Source organism: Raphanus sativus, chromosome 4 (assembly GCF_000801105.2).
Source record: "Raphanus sativus cultivar WK10039 chromosome 4, ASM80110v3, whole genome shotgun sequence".
Taxonomy (NCBI): domain Eukaryota; kingdom Viridiplantae; phylum Streptophyta; class Magnoliopsida; order Brassicales; family Brassicaceae; genus Raphanus; species Raphanus sativus.
The window spans coordinates 12,474,756-12,486,350 of NC_079514.1; the positions used below are offsets into that span (position 1 = coordinate 12,474,756).

General features: G+C 37.0%; 2 protein-coding genes across 2 annotated transcripts; one reads left to right on the forward strand and one right to left on the reverse strand.

The window, feature by feature from the left end:
• On the forward strand, positions 1–1,164 carry LOC108853971 (protein AIG2 A). Its single transcript, XM_018627451.2, has 5 exons — positions 1–224; positions 304–376; positions 467–559; positions 636–719; positions 865–1,164. The coding sequence occupies exons 1-5, from the start codon at positions 100–102 to the stop codon at positions 994–996; spliced, it is 507 nt and encodes a 168-aa protein (XP_018482953.1). The 5' UTR covers positions 1–99; the 3' UTR covers positions 997–1,164.
• Positions 1,165–1,654: 490 nt separating this feature from the next.
• On the reverse strand, positions 1,655–9,400 carry LOC108853966 (structural maintenance of chromosomes protein 4). The gene is made up of 28 exons (XM_018627446.2): positions 9,114–9,400; positions 8,793–8,882; positions 8,572–8,673; positions 8,120–8,296; positions 7,913–8,043; positions 7,613–7,691; positions 7,376–7,533; positions 7,217–7,292; positions 6,994–7,122; positions 6,787–6,931; positions 6,512–6,642; positions 6,109–6,261; positions 5,844–6,033; positions 5,497–5,630; positions 5,022–5,180; positions 4,539–4,847; positions 4,264–4,440; positions 3,975–4,058; positions 3,690–3,899; positions 3,519–3,608; positions 3,303–3,424; positions 3,073–3,228; positions 2,872–2,979; positions 2,713–2,773; positions 2,339–2,473; positions 2,166–2,253; positions 2,013–2,085; positions 1,655–1,894 (listed from the first exon to the last, which is right to left on the reverse strand). The coding sequence occupies exons 1-28, from the start codon at positions 9,261–9,263 to the stop codon at positions 1,771–1,773; spliced, it is 3,741 nt and encodes a 1,246-aa protein (XP_018482948.1). The 5' UTR covers positions 9,264–9,400; the 3' UTR covers positions 1,655–1,770.
• Positions 9,401–11,595: the final 2,195 nt, after the last annotated feature.

Consider the following 11,595-nt stretch of genomic DNA (forward strand, 5'->3'; position numbering starts at 1 on the left):
GTGATTATGATGGTGATAGTGAGAGGGAATAAATAAAGAAACATAGCACCAACTCTCTCTCTCTCTCTCTCTTTCTCACATAGCTTTCATTCAAGAACGATGACTAGTTCTGATCAATCTCCGTCGCACAATGTCTTTGTCTACGGCAGTTTCCAAGAACCATCCGTCGTCAACTTGATTCTCGAATGTAATCCAGTCACCGTCTCTGCTCAACTCCACGGCTAGTAAGTCTTACTTCACATCTCCTACCTTCTTTTCTTTGCTTGGAGATTTGATTAAATCTTTATTTTTTATTTTTGGCAGTCATCTATATAGGCTCAAAGGGCGTTTGCATCCATGTATTTCTCCTTCTGAGAACGGACTTATCAATGGAAAGGTTTTGATTTTCATCTCTCTGTCTCTTCTGTTTCTTGTAAGAAAACTATCTCAAAAGCTGAAGAGAATGGGGTTGATGTTTTGTGTGCAGATACTAACTGGACTAACAGATGCTCAGCTAGAGAATTTAGATATGATTGAAGGAGATGACTATGTGAGGAAGACTGTTGAAGTTATATTGACTGTAAGTATGATCTTTGATGACAATCATGAGATTTCTTAGAGATTGAAGCTTTAATACTCCATTTTTCTAATGACAGGAAACATCCGAGAAGATGCAAGTAGAAACCTTTGTATGGGCTAACAAAGATGATCCTGATATGTATGGAGAATGGGATTTCGAGGTTCATTTTATTGTTTTTTTTATAACTTCTTGTGATTTAGTATTTTCTGAGTTTTTTTTTTTTTGGACATCATATTTTCTGAGTTTTTATGTGTTGCATAATGGTTTTGGCGCAAACATTTTCTGTGGATATTTTGACTTGGTAGGAATGGAAGAAACTTCACATGGAAAAGTTCATAAAGGCGTCAGAGAAGTTCATCGAATGGAAGAAGAATCCAGATGGGAGATCAAGGGAAGAGTTTGCCAAATTTGTAGAAGAAGATCTTACCGCGGCCTGAAGACTCTCTCTGTACTTTTGTTTTGTTTCCAAATCAATATTCACTATCTTTGATCTATCTGTAGCTGCAAAATAAACATAAAAAGATCTGTGAGTTTGGGAATATGTTGTAGTTGTACTGTTTGTTGACATTATTGAGTTGTGTGCAAGTGTGTCGTTATCATCTTAATTCAGCTTGTATCATTTTTACTATGCAGGGGTTTTAAAGAAGTTCAAATAATATTATTTAGTTGACAACAAAAACATTCAATCATTCGAAGCCCTTCTTAGAAAATTGAGGTGAACATGACAGATTCAACTCAACCTTTGATTATTTTAGTTTTAAAGATTTTTCGAAAAACATTGATAACCATAAAACCGAAATTTTCAGTGATATCGCAACTCCGAATCTTTTTTGTTGTCATGTTTATTTGAAAAGTCTTGCCATCTGTTCAAAGAAACAGAAGCAAACCACAGCATAATAAATTCAGCAACAAAGCAAAATAATGAAATAGAAGCATTCTTCTATGCCCAAGGAAGTCTACAATCTTTAATTTGATAATGCTGATTTTAAATGGTTTTGGGAGTAGGCCTGACATACAACATACTTTAGGTTATATAACTTGAGATACGGATATTGTCAATTCCATCATTTAGAAAATGATGCAAACAAATGTAACTAACAGTAGAAAAAACACCACACAAAGAAACCATTACAATACAATGATTTTGTTAATACAAGCATACACCAAAAAGAAAAAGTGGTTCATGTAGAGATCTTGTTCATTCGGTAGACTTAAGCAGACGTTTTCTGAGAAACTGCAAAGCTTCCAGGGTTGATAGTAATGCTCTTTGTGCAGTTATCTGTTTTGTATATTCCCACCAATCTATCTGCTAGCTCAAACATGTTGTTCCTCAGACTGCACCATGTTCACATATTAGACCTCAAAACATCTTTTACATATCAGGTTCCAGAGTGTGAAAAAAAAAACTGATTCATCTCATGTCAGTTGGAATAAAGTAGGACACTGGACTGACCTGATGATAATGAACTGAGCATCTTTAGTACGGTCCTTCACATAGTGTCCAACGATTGATACGTTCTTGAAATCTAGTGAGAGAAAGAAAAAAGGAGTTAAACTTTCTTTCACGAATTAACTGAGTTTGCAGATGGAGGAATGGAAGTGATACCGAGAGCGGCGTCGATTTCGTCCATGACGTATAGTGGTGTAGGCTTGTAGTGATGGAGTGCAAAGACTAGTGCGAGCGAGCTAAGTGTCTGCAAGTAAGAGATAGAGAAGTCAGTTGAAGACAGATTGGTGAGCTGAAGTGTAAACATATGAATTGCTGTTTTCTCAAAAGACCTTTTCACCACCGGACAAGTTTGCAATGTTCTTCCAGCTCTTCTTGGGAGGTCTCACACTGAAAACCACACCTTCTGAGAAAGGGTCCAGCGAGTCTACAAGCTCGAGCTCTGCATCACCTCCTAGGGTGATCATCTGCAGCATCATACTTGTAAAATTAATCAGAGGAATAGATAAGATGTATAAGATACGCGAAGAAAAGAAAAGATTTAAGCTCAAGTTGTAAGCTCTGCAAAGGAAGTCACAATTCATAGACAGACAACGTAACTCAAGGCCTTTTGAGTTTTCTAATCATTTCTGGATATCTTCGTTATACATCATTTGTTATTTGCCAAGCTTATAGAGTTGTAAACAATGTTCAAAAGGAAGCAAACCTGATACATTTCTTTCAGTTTTAACGATATTGTGTTAAATCCTGCCATAAACTCATCCAACCTGAAATCAATTCATAGTCATCCAAGTTAGCTTCATGAGACCAATAACAAAAAGGGAAAAAGATATAAATATGCAGAATAATTAGAAGTGTGGAATACCTTCTCTTTCTCAGTTCATCATGCTGCTTCCTTATGTCATCACGTTCTTGGGTTACAGAGTTAAGTTCATCTACCCGCCCATTGTAAAGTTCCACTTTGCTCCGATACCTTTATGTAATTAGAGCAAACCATCAATAAAGCTAGTGAAACATGCGTCGATTGGATTATACGGTTAGTATGAAAAAAAAACAAAATTCCTACTCCGCGATTGAGTCAAGATTTGGATTCAACTCTTTCAGCTGAGCCTCCAGTAAAGCAGCCATTTCAAGAGCCCTTTTTAGATCACAAGCTTCGTTCAAATTATTATCCATCAATGTTGCTTGAAGCTTATCCGGATCAACAAGATCTTTCTGAATTCTGCAATGGAGAAATGACAAATTTGAGATCCAACTGAGGTAGATATCATGGATGGGGGGGTTCAGCATACGTACTGTTCCATATGCTTTGTGAGTGCAATCTGCAAGTCGTTGAGTTTCTTCTTGTAGCCCTTCTCTTTCAATTCTAACTCATTGTATTTCTTTTTCATATCTTGAACTTTGAATTCTGCATCGACCTGTGTACGACTTACGTATTAAATGATGAAAAGCACCCAAGTGACTGACACAGCTGCAACCAGCAAGAAAGAAAAGGATTCGGTTGTTTGTTACCCTAGATGCCTTCAACTCATCCACAGACTTTTTCAGCTTCTCATAATTGGATTTTGCTTCAGTCAGCACGTCTTTATGTTCATCAATCAACTGCACAACAAAAAGAAAGGACTGCTCTATGACTCTTATCCAAATAGTATGTAGATAAGAAGAGATAAGGACAGTTAAAACCTTCTGTGTTTCTTTATACGTCTCTTGGATCGCAAATGCTTTCTGTTCTATAGATTTGAAAACCGTGAGCAATTTTTCCTTCTCACCCTCTAGCCTTTCTTTCTCTCGAGTACCGTCTTCAATTCCCTTTGTTAACTTCTTTATCATTTTCTGGTGTGTTTCTATTTGAACATTACATCGATTGATCTCTGTATTACTTTTGTCAATGTCCTAAACATGTGCAAGATAAGTTAGGAACACTCATCAGTGAGCTCATTAACAGCATGCAAAGAGCAGAAAACTTACACTCTGAATCTTCTCAACCTTTGCCTTTTGTCCTTTCAGTTTTTCCCCACCAGCGTTCTCTATGTTGGTTTGCAGCTCCAAAGCCTAAAACAAGAAACACCACTCAGTTCTAGATACAGGATAAAAATAATAATACAAAGGAACACATCCATAGATCATGCATTTGACTGATCTAAGTGCCCGGGGGAAACGCATTCAAGATTTTCTAACTAGTTAGCCATGAAAAAATAGGAACACGGAGGATTTGCCACATTTCAAAGCATAAAAAATAATAAATAATGCTACGCACTGTATCCTTCAGCTGTTTAGAGCCCTTCTCAAGTTTTTCAATCTCTTTTTCTTCTTTGGAGATGATTTTCTTGAGCTCTTTAAGCCTGTCTATCTCATCTGTCTTTGGCTGAGATGCAGCTTCCAGGGAAGCTAGTTGTTTCTCCAAGTAATTATGCTCTGAGTTGAGACTTTCGATCTATTAGATGGAAGAAAGAAACGTTTTATTGCAGTTAAGGCAATTTGTTCATATATTTCAAGGGAGGGCTACACTGATAAAATCACAGGAGACAGTACCTCCCTTTGGCTTTTCGCCAGCTCCATCTCGAGGCGAGAGACTTCGTTTTCTGCAGCTCGATATTGTCTCACGGCATTGCCAAACTTTTCACGGATATGGCTTAACATGTCAACAATTTTGAAGAGCTCTTTTTCTGCATCCGCAACAACTTCGCCAGATACACCAGTGGCTCGAATAGAGGTTCCCATTCTTCCTCCACGTGGTTTGCCTCCCCCTCCACTCATGGTACCAGATTTTTCAAAGAGAGCACCGTCAAGAGTCACAACTCTTTGAAATTCTCTGTTCCCACCATACGCAATACGGGTTGCCTGATAACCGAAACAAATGTATCTAATCAGCTGTTGGTCCATAGAAACTTTGTATTCTCAGAGGTTAGACATCTTCTTTTCATTAGATTAGCTAAGCATAGCTGAATCCATCCGTATAAGGCTAGTAAATGAATGTTGTTGCTGAGCCAGTCTTAATGAGCAAACATAATATACCTGATCAAGATCTTTTGCCACAACAGTGTTTCCCAAGGCTGCGTAGAATGCAAGTTTCATCCTCTCATCCTTAACTCTAATCAGATCAAAGAGGCGTGGAACATCCTCGGGTGTCTTCACTTTCTCCTTTAATCTTGGTAAATGATTGGTTTGTTTTTCCTGCACAAAACGAATATTTTACAAAGAATATTCATTATTTATTTGCAAGGGTAGTAACTAGGCGAAAGAATATGAAGCATGAAGCTTTGGATCTCGTCCCCTTAAGAACTTACTCAGAGAACTAAATATTGCATTTGATATGCCCACCACAACACACTTGTAACGTCCTCACTAAATATAATAATTTAATAAGGTCAACTAATATTACACATCTAAAGATCCCTCTTAACGATACTTCTGGTGTAAGTTAGCATTTTAAGTAAAATTCACCAGTTGGGTAAGATTGAAAGCATATACAGGAACTAGAATGCAATACCAATATCATAAACGTTGCAACGCCAAGATTTCCCTTCCGCAGCAGCTCGACACATGCCTGAGCGGCAGACGTTGTTTCTACAACAATGTAATCAAGCCCACCGCAAGCAGTTGAAACGGCAACATCGTATTTCGCTGCAAGGACAACCAATGTCAGTGATCAAATCATTCGTTGTATTACATTTAATATCATTCAGACATGGAACTGTGAATTTACATCTAAAAAGCATTTAACATGGAAGAAAATTCAACTAAAAATCCACATCTCATACTACAGGGAGAAAATAGCAATCTCAAATACCAAATGACAGCGGAATGTTATACTAGAAGATAGACCAATATACTTACAATCAATGGCACCTAAGTCCCCCATCCTTCCATATATTCCTTCAATTTGATTGTTCTCCTTGGCTCGTAAAACCGCCTTCAAAACATCACCTTGACTCTTCTCAGAATTCATAGCTGACTTTAGCTCAGCGACTTTTTCTCTGGCTGCCTGCTCTTGTGGAATAAGAGTTTCTTGTTCTCTATGTGATTCCTGTTGAAGTCAAGAAGCAAAATCTCAATTCAAAACCCAAGCTGCAAATAATACAATCCTAACGAAAGTACATACCTCTTCAACTTTCCGAGCTTCCATTGCTTCCAGTTTCTTCTTTTCTATATCTGCTTTAATAGAAGTAGTTGCTGCAGTTTTTTCTTCTTTCCTCCCTGATATATCAGAGAGCTGTTTCTGAGCATCTGTGAAGGCCTTCAGAGCAGCTTCGTGCTACAATAACAAAGTAGTAATGTTCAAAGGATGCAAAAATTAGTAGCCAACAACTTTTGAAATCTTCAGAAAGAGAGTAGATCCAGCAAGCATAGAAAGATCTAAATATGGTAAAAATATTCTTCAACGCTGATGGAGTTAACTAATTTCTTTTAGAAAAAAAAAACAGCAAATTCTTTTGAAGATGAGCCAACTTAAGTAGAAAAGAAAAAGTTCTTCACTCGAAGCAGATGTTATTACTTAATTGTACCTTATTGCTCAAGAGCTCACTCTCGGATGATGCAACATCCAGCTTTCCCTTGTGGACAATTAAATCTTTTTCCCAAGGTTCTAATTCAGCACGAACTTTTGTAAGCTCAGACCGGTAACCTTCAGTTTCAACTGTAACAAAATTGACAGAAATAATCAGCAGAACTAGCTAATCATTATAATGGGTACTAGTTTGTTTAGCAGGTTGCCAATTCCAAGTCCTTTTAACTGCAATGTTGTTAAAGAAGCTGCCAGAGTTAGGTAAAAAGGTCACACCTTTAGCTTTCTCTTTGATATCCTCCAGTGCCTTCTCCTCATTTACCAGGACCTCCTGCAGCTTTGGTATATTTTCCTGAAGTTCAGGTATAAGATTTCTCGAGTCCTCGCACTCCTTTGTCAAATCATTGATTTTGGATGAATCCTGCATAAAAATACAGTTAAGGTATGTGCCCACATAAACAAGTAAATCCTTTTATTACCCACCTTTTGAAGTTTGTCCTCTAATTTCTTGATTTTTTGCTTCATATGCTTCAAATCCTCCCTGTGCTTTACGTCCTGCCTTTCAAACTCTTTGAACTTCTCCTTACAATCTCGAAGCTCATTATCAAGACCCTAATCATTGCAGCGGAAGAGAAAAAAAAAATGATTTTAGAGACGTCAGTCATAAGCATGAGAGCAGCATAACTCATCCGGATTTCAGACAAACCTCTTGTTTCTTCTTATGTTTTTCATGCACGGACTCTAGTTCCTTCAATTCCTTATTACTCTCATCCATTTTCTCTCTGAAACAGCAATGATACGATATGTGTCACAAATGACTTCATCAACTTTTTTTGCTACTACAAAAAAATTTACTAGCACTTACCGATCATTCTTTAGACTGTTTTCCAAATTCTGCAAGCTCTCTTTCTGTTCGGCAATTTTAGCTAAAGTATCTTCATGTGCCATTTTTGTAGCCTTTTCTTGCCATTTAAGATAAGACAGCTCTTTCAGCATGTAAGTCTCTGCTTCATCCTTCACACCCTGTTCCAGAAGAAAAACACTTTAACAACCAGTACAGCAAATACCAGGTGACATATAAGAAGGGGAGACGTCTACGAACCTCTAAATTGTCCCTTTCTTTCTCTGCTAGTTTCACCATTTGTACAACTCCAGACCGCTTTTCATTGAGGGTTTCAAGCCTAGATTTCAGAGAGGCAATTGCAATAAAAATAACATCTAACAAGTCAGGAACCACTTACATCTAAATCTGCCTAGTGAATTGTGATTTACGAACGGATTCACCAATAGCAAATATTCATAGTCCACAAGAAGAAAGCAGGAAAAGTTTGCAATTGGGCAATTCTTGGGCACAGATCATTTGGTCATTTAAAAGAAATTGTAGAATGCATGGATCACTTACTCCTTATTTAATTCATCGATCTTCTCCACGTATTTATTCGTTCCAATAATATCCTCGAGATATTCAAGAAAACCTTCATCATGGGGACCTTGTGCTTTCGGCTTCATGAGTGATATCTGTTCTACCTCCCCCTGTCAACATCCAAGAAACTATATTAGCAGAGGACACATGTAAATGTAATACAGGCAGATTCTAAAAAGTGATAACCTGAAGAATCAGGAAACGGTTGTTGTCGAGATCTACTCCTTTCCCCTTCAATTTTTTGGTAACTTCAGTGAAATTGCTGGTTCTTTCATTGATATAGTACTTGGAAGAATTATCTCGGAATGCAACCCGGGTAATCATGAAATCACTTCCAGGAACAGTCTCGTAGGAGCCATCTTCCTGTGTTAGTTCAGAATATCAATGCGCGTCAATAGAAAACTTCTCCAAAGTCAATGAAAAATAGGTAGATAGAAAAACGTTGAAACTCCAGAACTTTTCCTGAAGAGCTAATATCAAACAGAAATACAAGATATCCACCAATGTTCTGAATTGACAAGAAAATCAAGACTTCGCCTTTTAACACACCGTGCAGCCTTTAAGTAAAAAGTTTTGACAGCCGGAATAGCTCATAACAAGGTCTCCAATGAAAGGAAAGGCAGTGAACAACATTATACCTTATCAATAATCTCTTCAAACTGTACAGAAACTCCAGCACTATCCAAGTTCTGGTGATTGGTTGAGTTGTGAATTAGTTCAGACACTTTGTTGAGCCGCATCTGATAGAAAAATAAACATAAGTTTACTCATGTACAAAAAAAAAAAGAGGAAATGATCAGCGAAAGCAAGCACTAGCCCACACAAAAAAAAAAAAAAAAAAAAAAAAAGAGTAACGCACCTGCTTAGCTCGTTTCCCAAATACAAACAGCATCGCATCTATCACATTGCTCTTTCCACTCCCATTAGGTCCAACCACCGCAGAAAAACTCTGAATTTTACGACAGCCCAAGATTAATGAGAGATTCAGTAACCCTAATTCATGTAATTCGCAACTGCAATCAAAAGTACCCAAAAGGCAGATGTACGTTCACGAGGAGACTGGACTCAAATTCAAGGAAACCCAACCCTGATCAGCTTCCAATTCGATCTACGCCTAACCCTAAATCCTATTTTTTTCACACTCGAATTTTGAAAATGAATAGAGAGGAAGAGAAAAAACCTTGTGGAAAGGACCGACGCGTTGTTCGCCAGCGTACGATTTGAAGTTCCGCATCACAAGCTCTTTGATGTAAAGCCTCGGAGTTCCAGCTTTCCTCTGCTCTGGCTCAGACTCGCCGCGAAACTCACCCATTGGCTCCTCCTCTTCCATCTCCACCACTCGCTACCGGGTCTCGCTTCTTCTAGTCTCAGTGACTTCGCTCGAATCGTTGGAGAGAGAGAGAGAGAGAGAGAGAGAGAGAGAGAGACGAAGAAATTGAAAGAGCGAAATCAAATTAAATAATTTGATTGTTTTTTTTTGTTGTTGTTGTTTTCAAGGCTTTATCAGGGATTTGGAGAAGGGTTATACAAATTTTGGGCGGGAAAACTAAATAATTCGAATAAACAATAAAAAGGAAAAGTTAATGGGCCCATATTGGGCCACATAGGCTCTCTTAATTTATTTGAACTACCAACTTAAACACACTACGAGGAGCGGTGCACCGTCGCGTTTATGGAAATTACATACACGTCCTTGCGGGAAAGCTACTTTTAATATATTCAGTGGGATTTTTGGAAAATATATATGGACGAATAGTTGAGAGAAAGGTTTGTGTATAAAATCCGAATTAACTATAAATATTAAACGCAAAGAAAAAGGAACAATATGGCCCTAATTTCTAACATAAGATGGTACAGAAAATGAATAAGCAATTGAACTAACTCATAATTGTTCAGTTGATCAGATTAAAATGAGGATTTGAGTCCTTTCGAAATGATTAGTAGGATAATCTTTAATGGAATTAAGACCCAATGTTCTATATCATCTTAGATTTACTTTGGATTCCGATTTGGGATCATCCAACATAGGAAATGTAAACTGAATCATATAACTTTGGACTAGTAGGATTTTAATATGGCGCATTGGTTTGGGCAAGATCTAGTCTAGATATATATATTCACGTAAAGTGAGATATCTAATCCTTGTAGACTCATCATTGACAATCTGACTTGCCGATTTTCAAGATCCAGTCATTGAAATATCCGGACCCATTGAGATTTATAGTGTCCTAAGTCTAAGAACAATGTCTAAGATCAATGACATATTGAATTAATCTTGTGCGCTATTATTAATCACACTCAGGCCTCAGCGCAGTTCGCATTTGCATTTGCATTTGAATCATGGGGGAGTAAATATTAGGACATCGTTATTGTGGATCAAGTTGTCTATGGGAAGAGTTTAGATTACACCTAAGACCATCTCCAACTCATCTCTATTTTAATCTCTATATTTTCCTCTAAAATAGAGAAACTCTATTATAGAGGTGGATTCATTCCAATGTATGCTTCTATAATAGAGTTTCTCTATTTATAGAGGAAAATATAAAGATATGCTATTTTCATCTCTAAATATAGAGGTAAAAAGTAGAATTCTTCTATATTTTCCTCTAAAATAGAGAAACTCTATTATAGAGGCATACATTGGAGCAAATCCACCTCTATAATAGAATTTCTCTATTTTAGAGGAAAAAAATAAAGGTGTACATTGGAGATGCTCTAATAGAGGACACGATGTGCCCTACAAAACAGACCATTATTAGAAGTGGTTTTAAAGCCCCAAACAACTCATGCATGTGTTCTTACCAACAACTCATCAGATCCCACCCCTTGACTTTATCATATTTCATGTTTTACCCATTTGCCAACTTAAAATTATTAACCAGACCCCTAAATTAATTATATGCTCATGACACAAGAATACTGGCTCTTGACATTTGTACATTTATTTTCCTTACCAATTTGAAAAGCTATTTTCGGATAAATCTCAATTCGAATGAATGAATGAACACGTTTTAAGTATATCGATACTTGGTGTGTTTATTTAATTATACTGAAATGTTATGTGATGTGACTAGAGATTCATTGAAGAGCAATTTTCAAAGAGAAGCAAAAAACTGAGGATTTGTACGGTTTCTTTCCAAACATTGCAGATCTGGGTTACAGAAATCATATTTTGACTCTCTTTCTTTTATATACAGGCGTGAAAAAAAAACATTTTTCAAATAAACTTGAGAAAAGAATAGTATGTAAGTAATTCCTCCAGTTAATAAGATATAATCAGTAACAGCCGACAGTAGATATGAAATTGTAATCAGTAAACAGACTGACAGTAGATATGAAATTTGTGGTGAACAATTATTGGACCCACTAAAGATTTTGTAATCCAGTTCTTGGGCGATAGGTTTTTTCTTACAAAGTTGCCACATATGATCCCATTAAAAATTTGTGCTAATCTCTCAGATTTTTCACAATTTACCTTCCCCCCCCCCTCCCCCGGTCCAACTTGAATGATCAATATTAAATGAGATGTTTAATTAGCCATATCAGGAAAAATAGAACATAAAATGTATGAACGGATCTTAGCACTATGAACTAACAATCGACTTAAATGGAATGTATGTTTGTGTTTGGTTTATAATATTATTTTAAGAGTTTCAATGAAT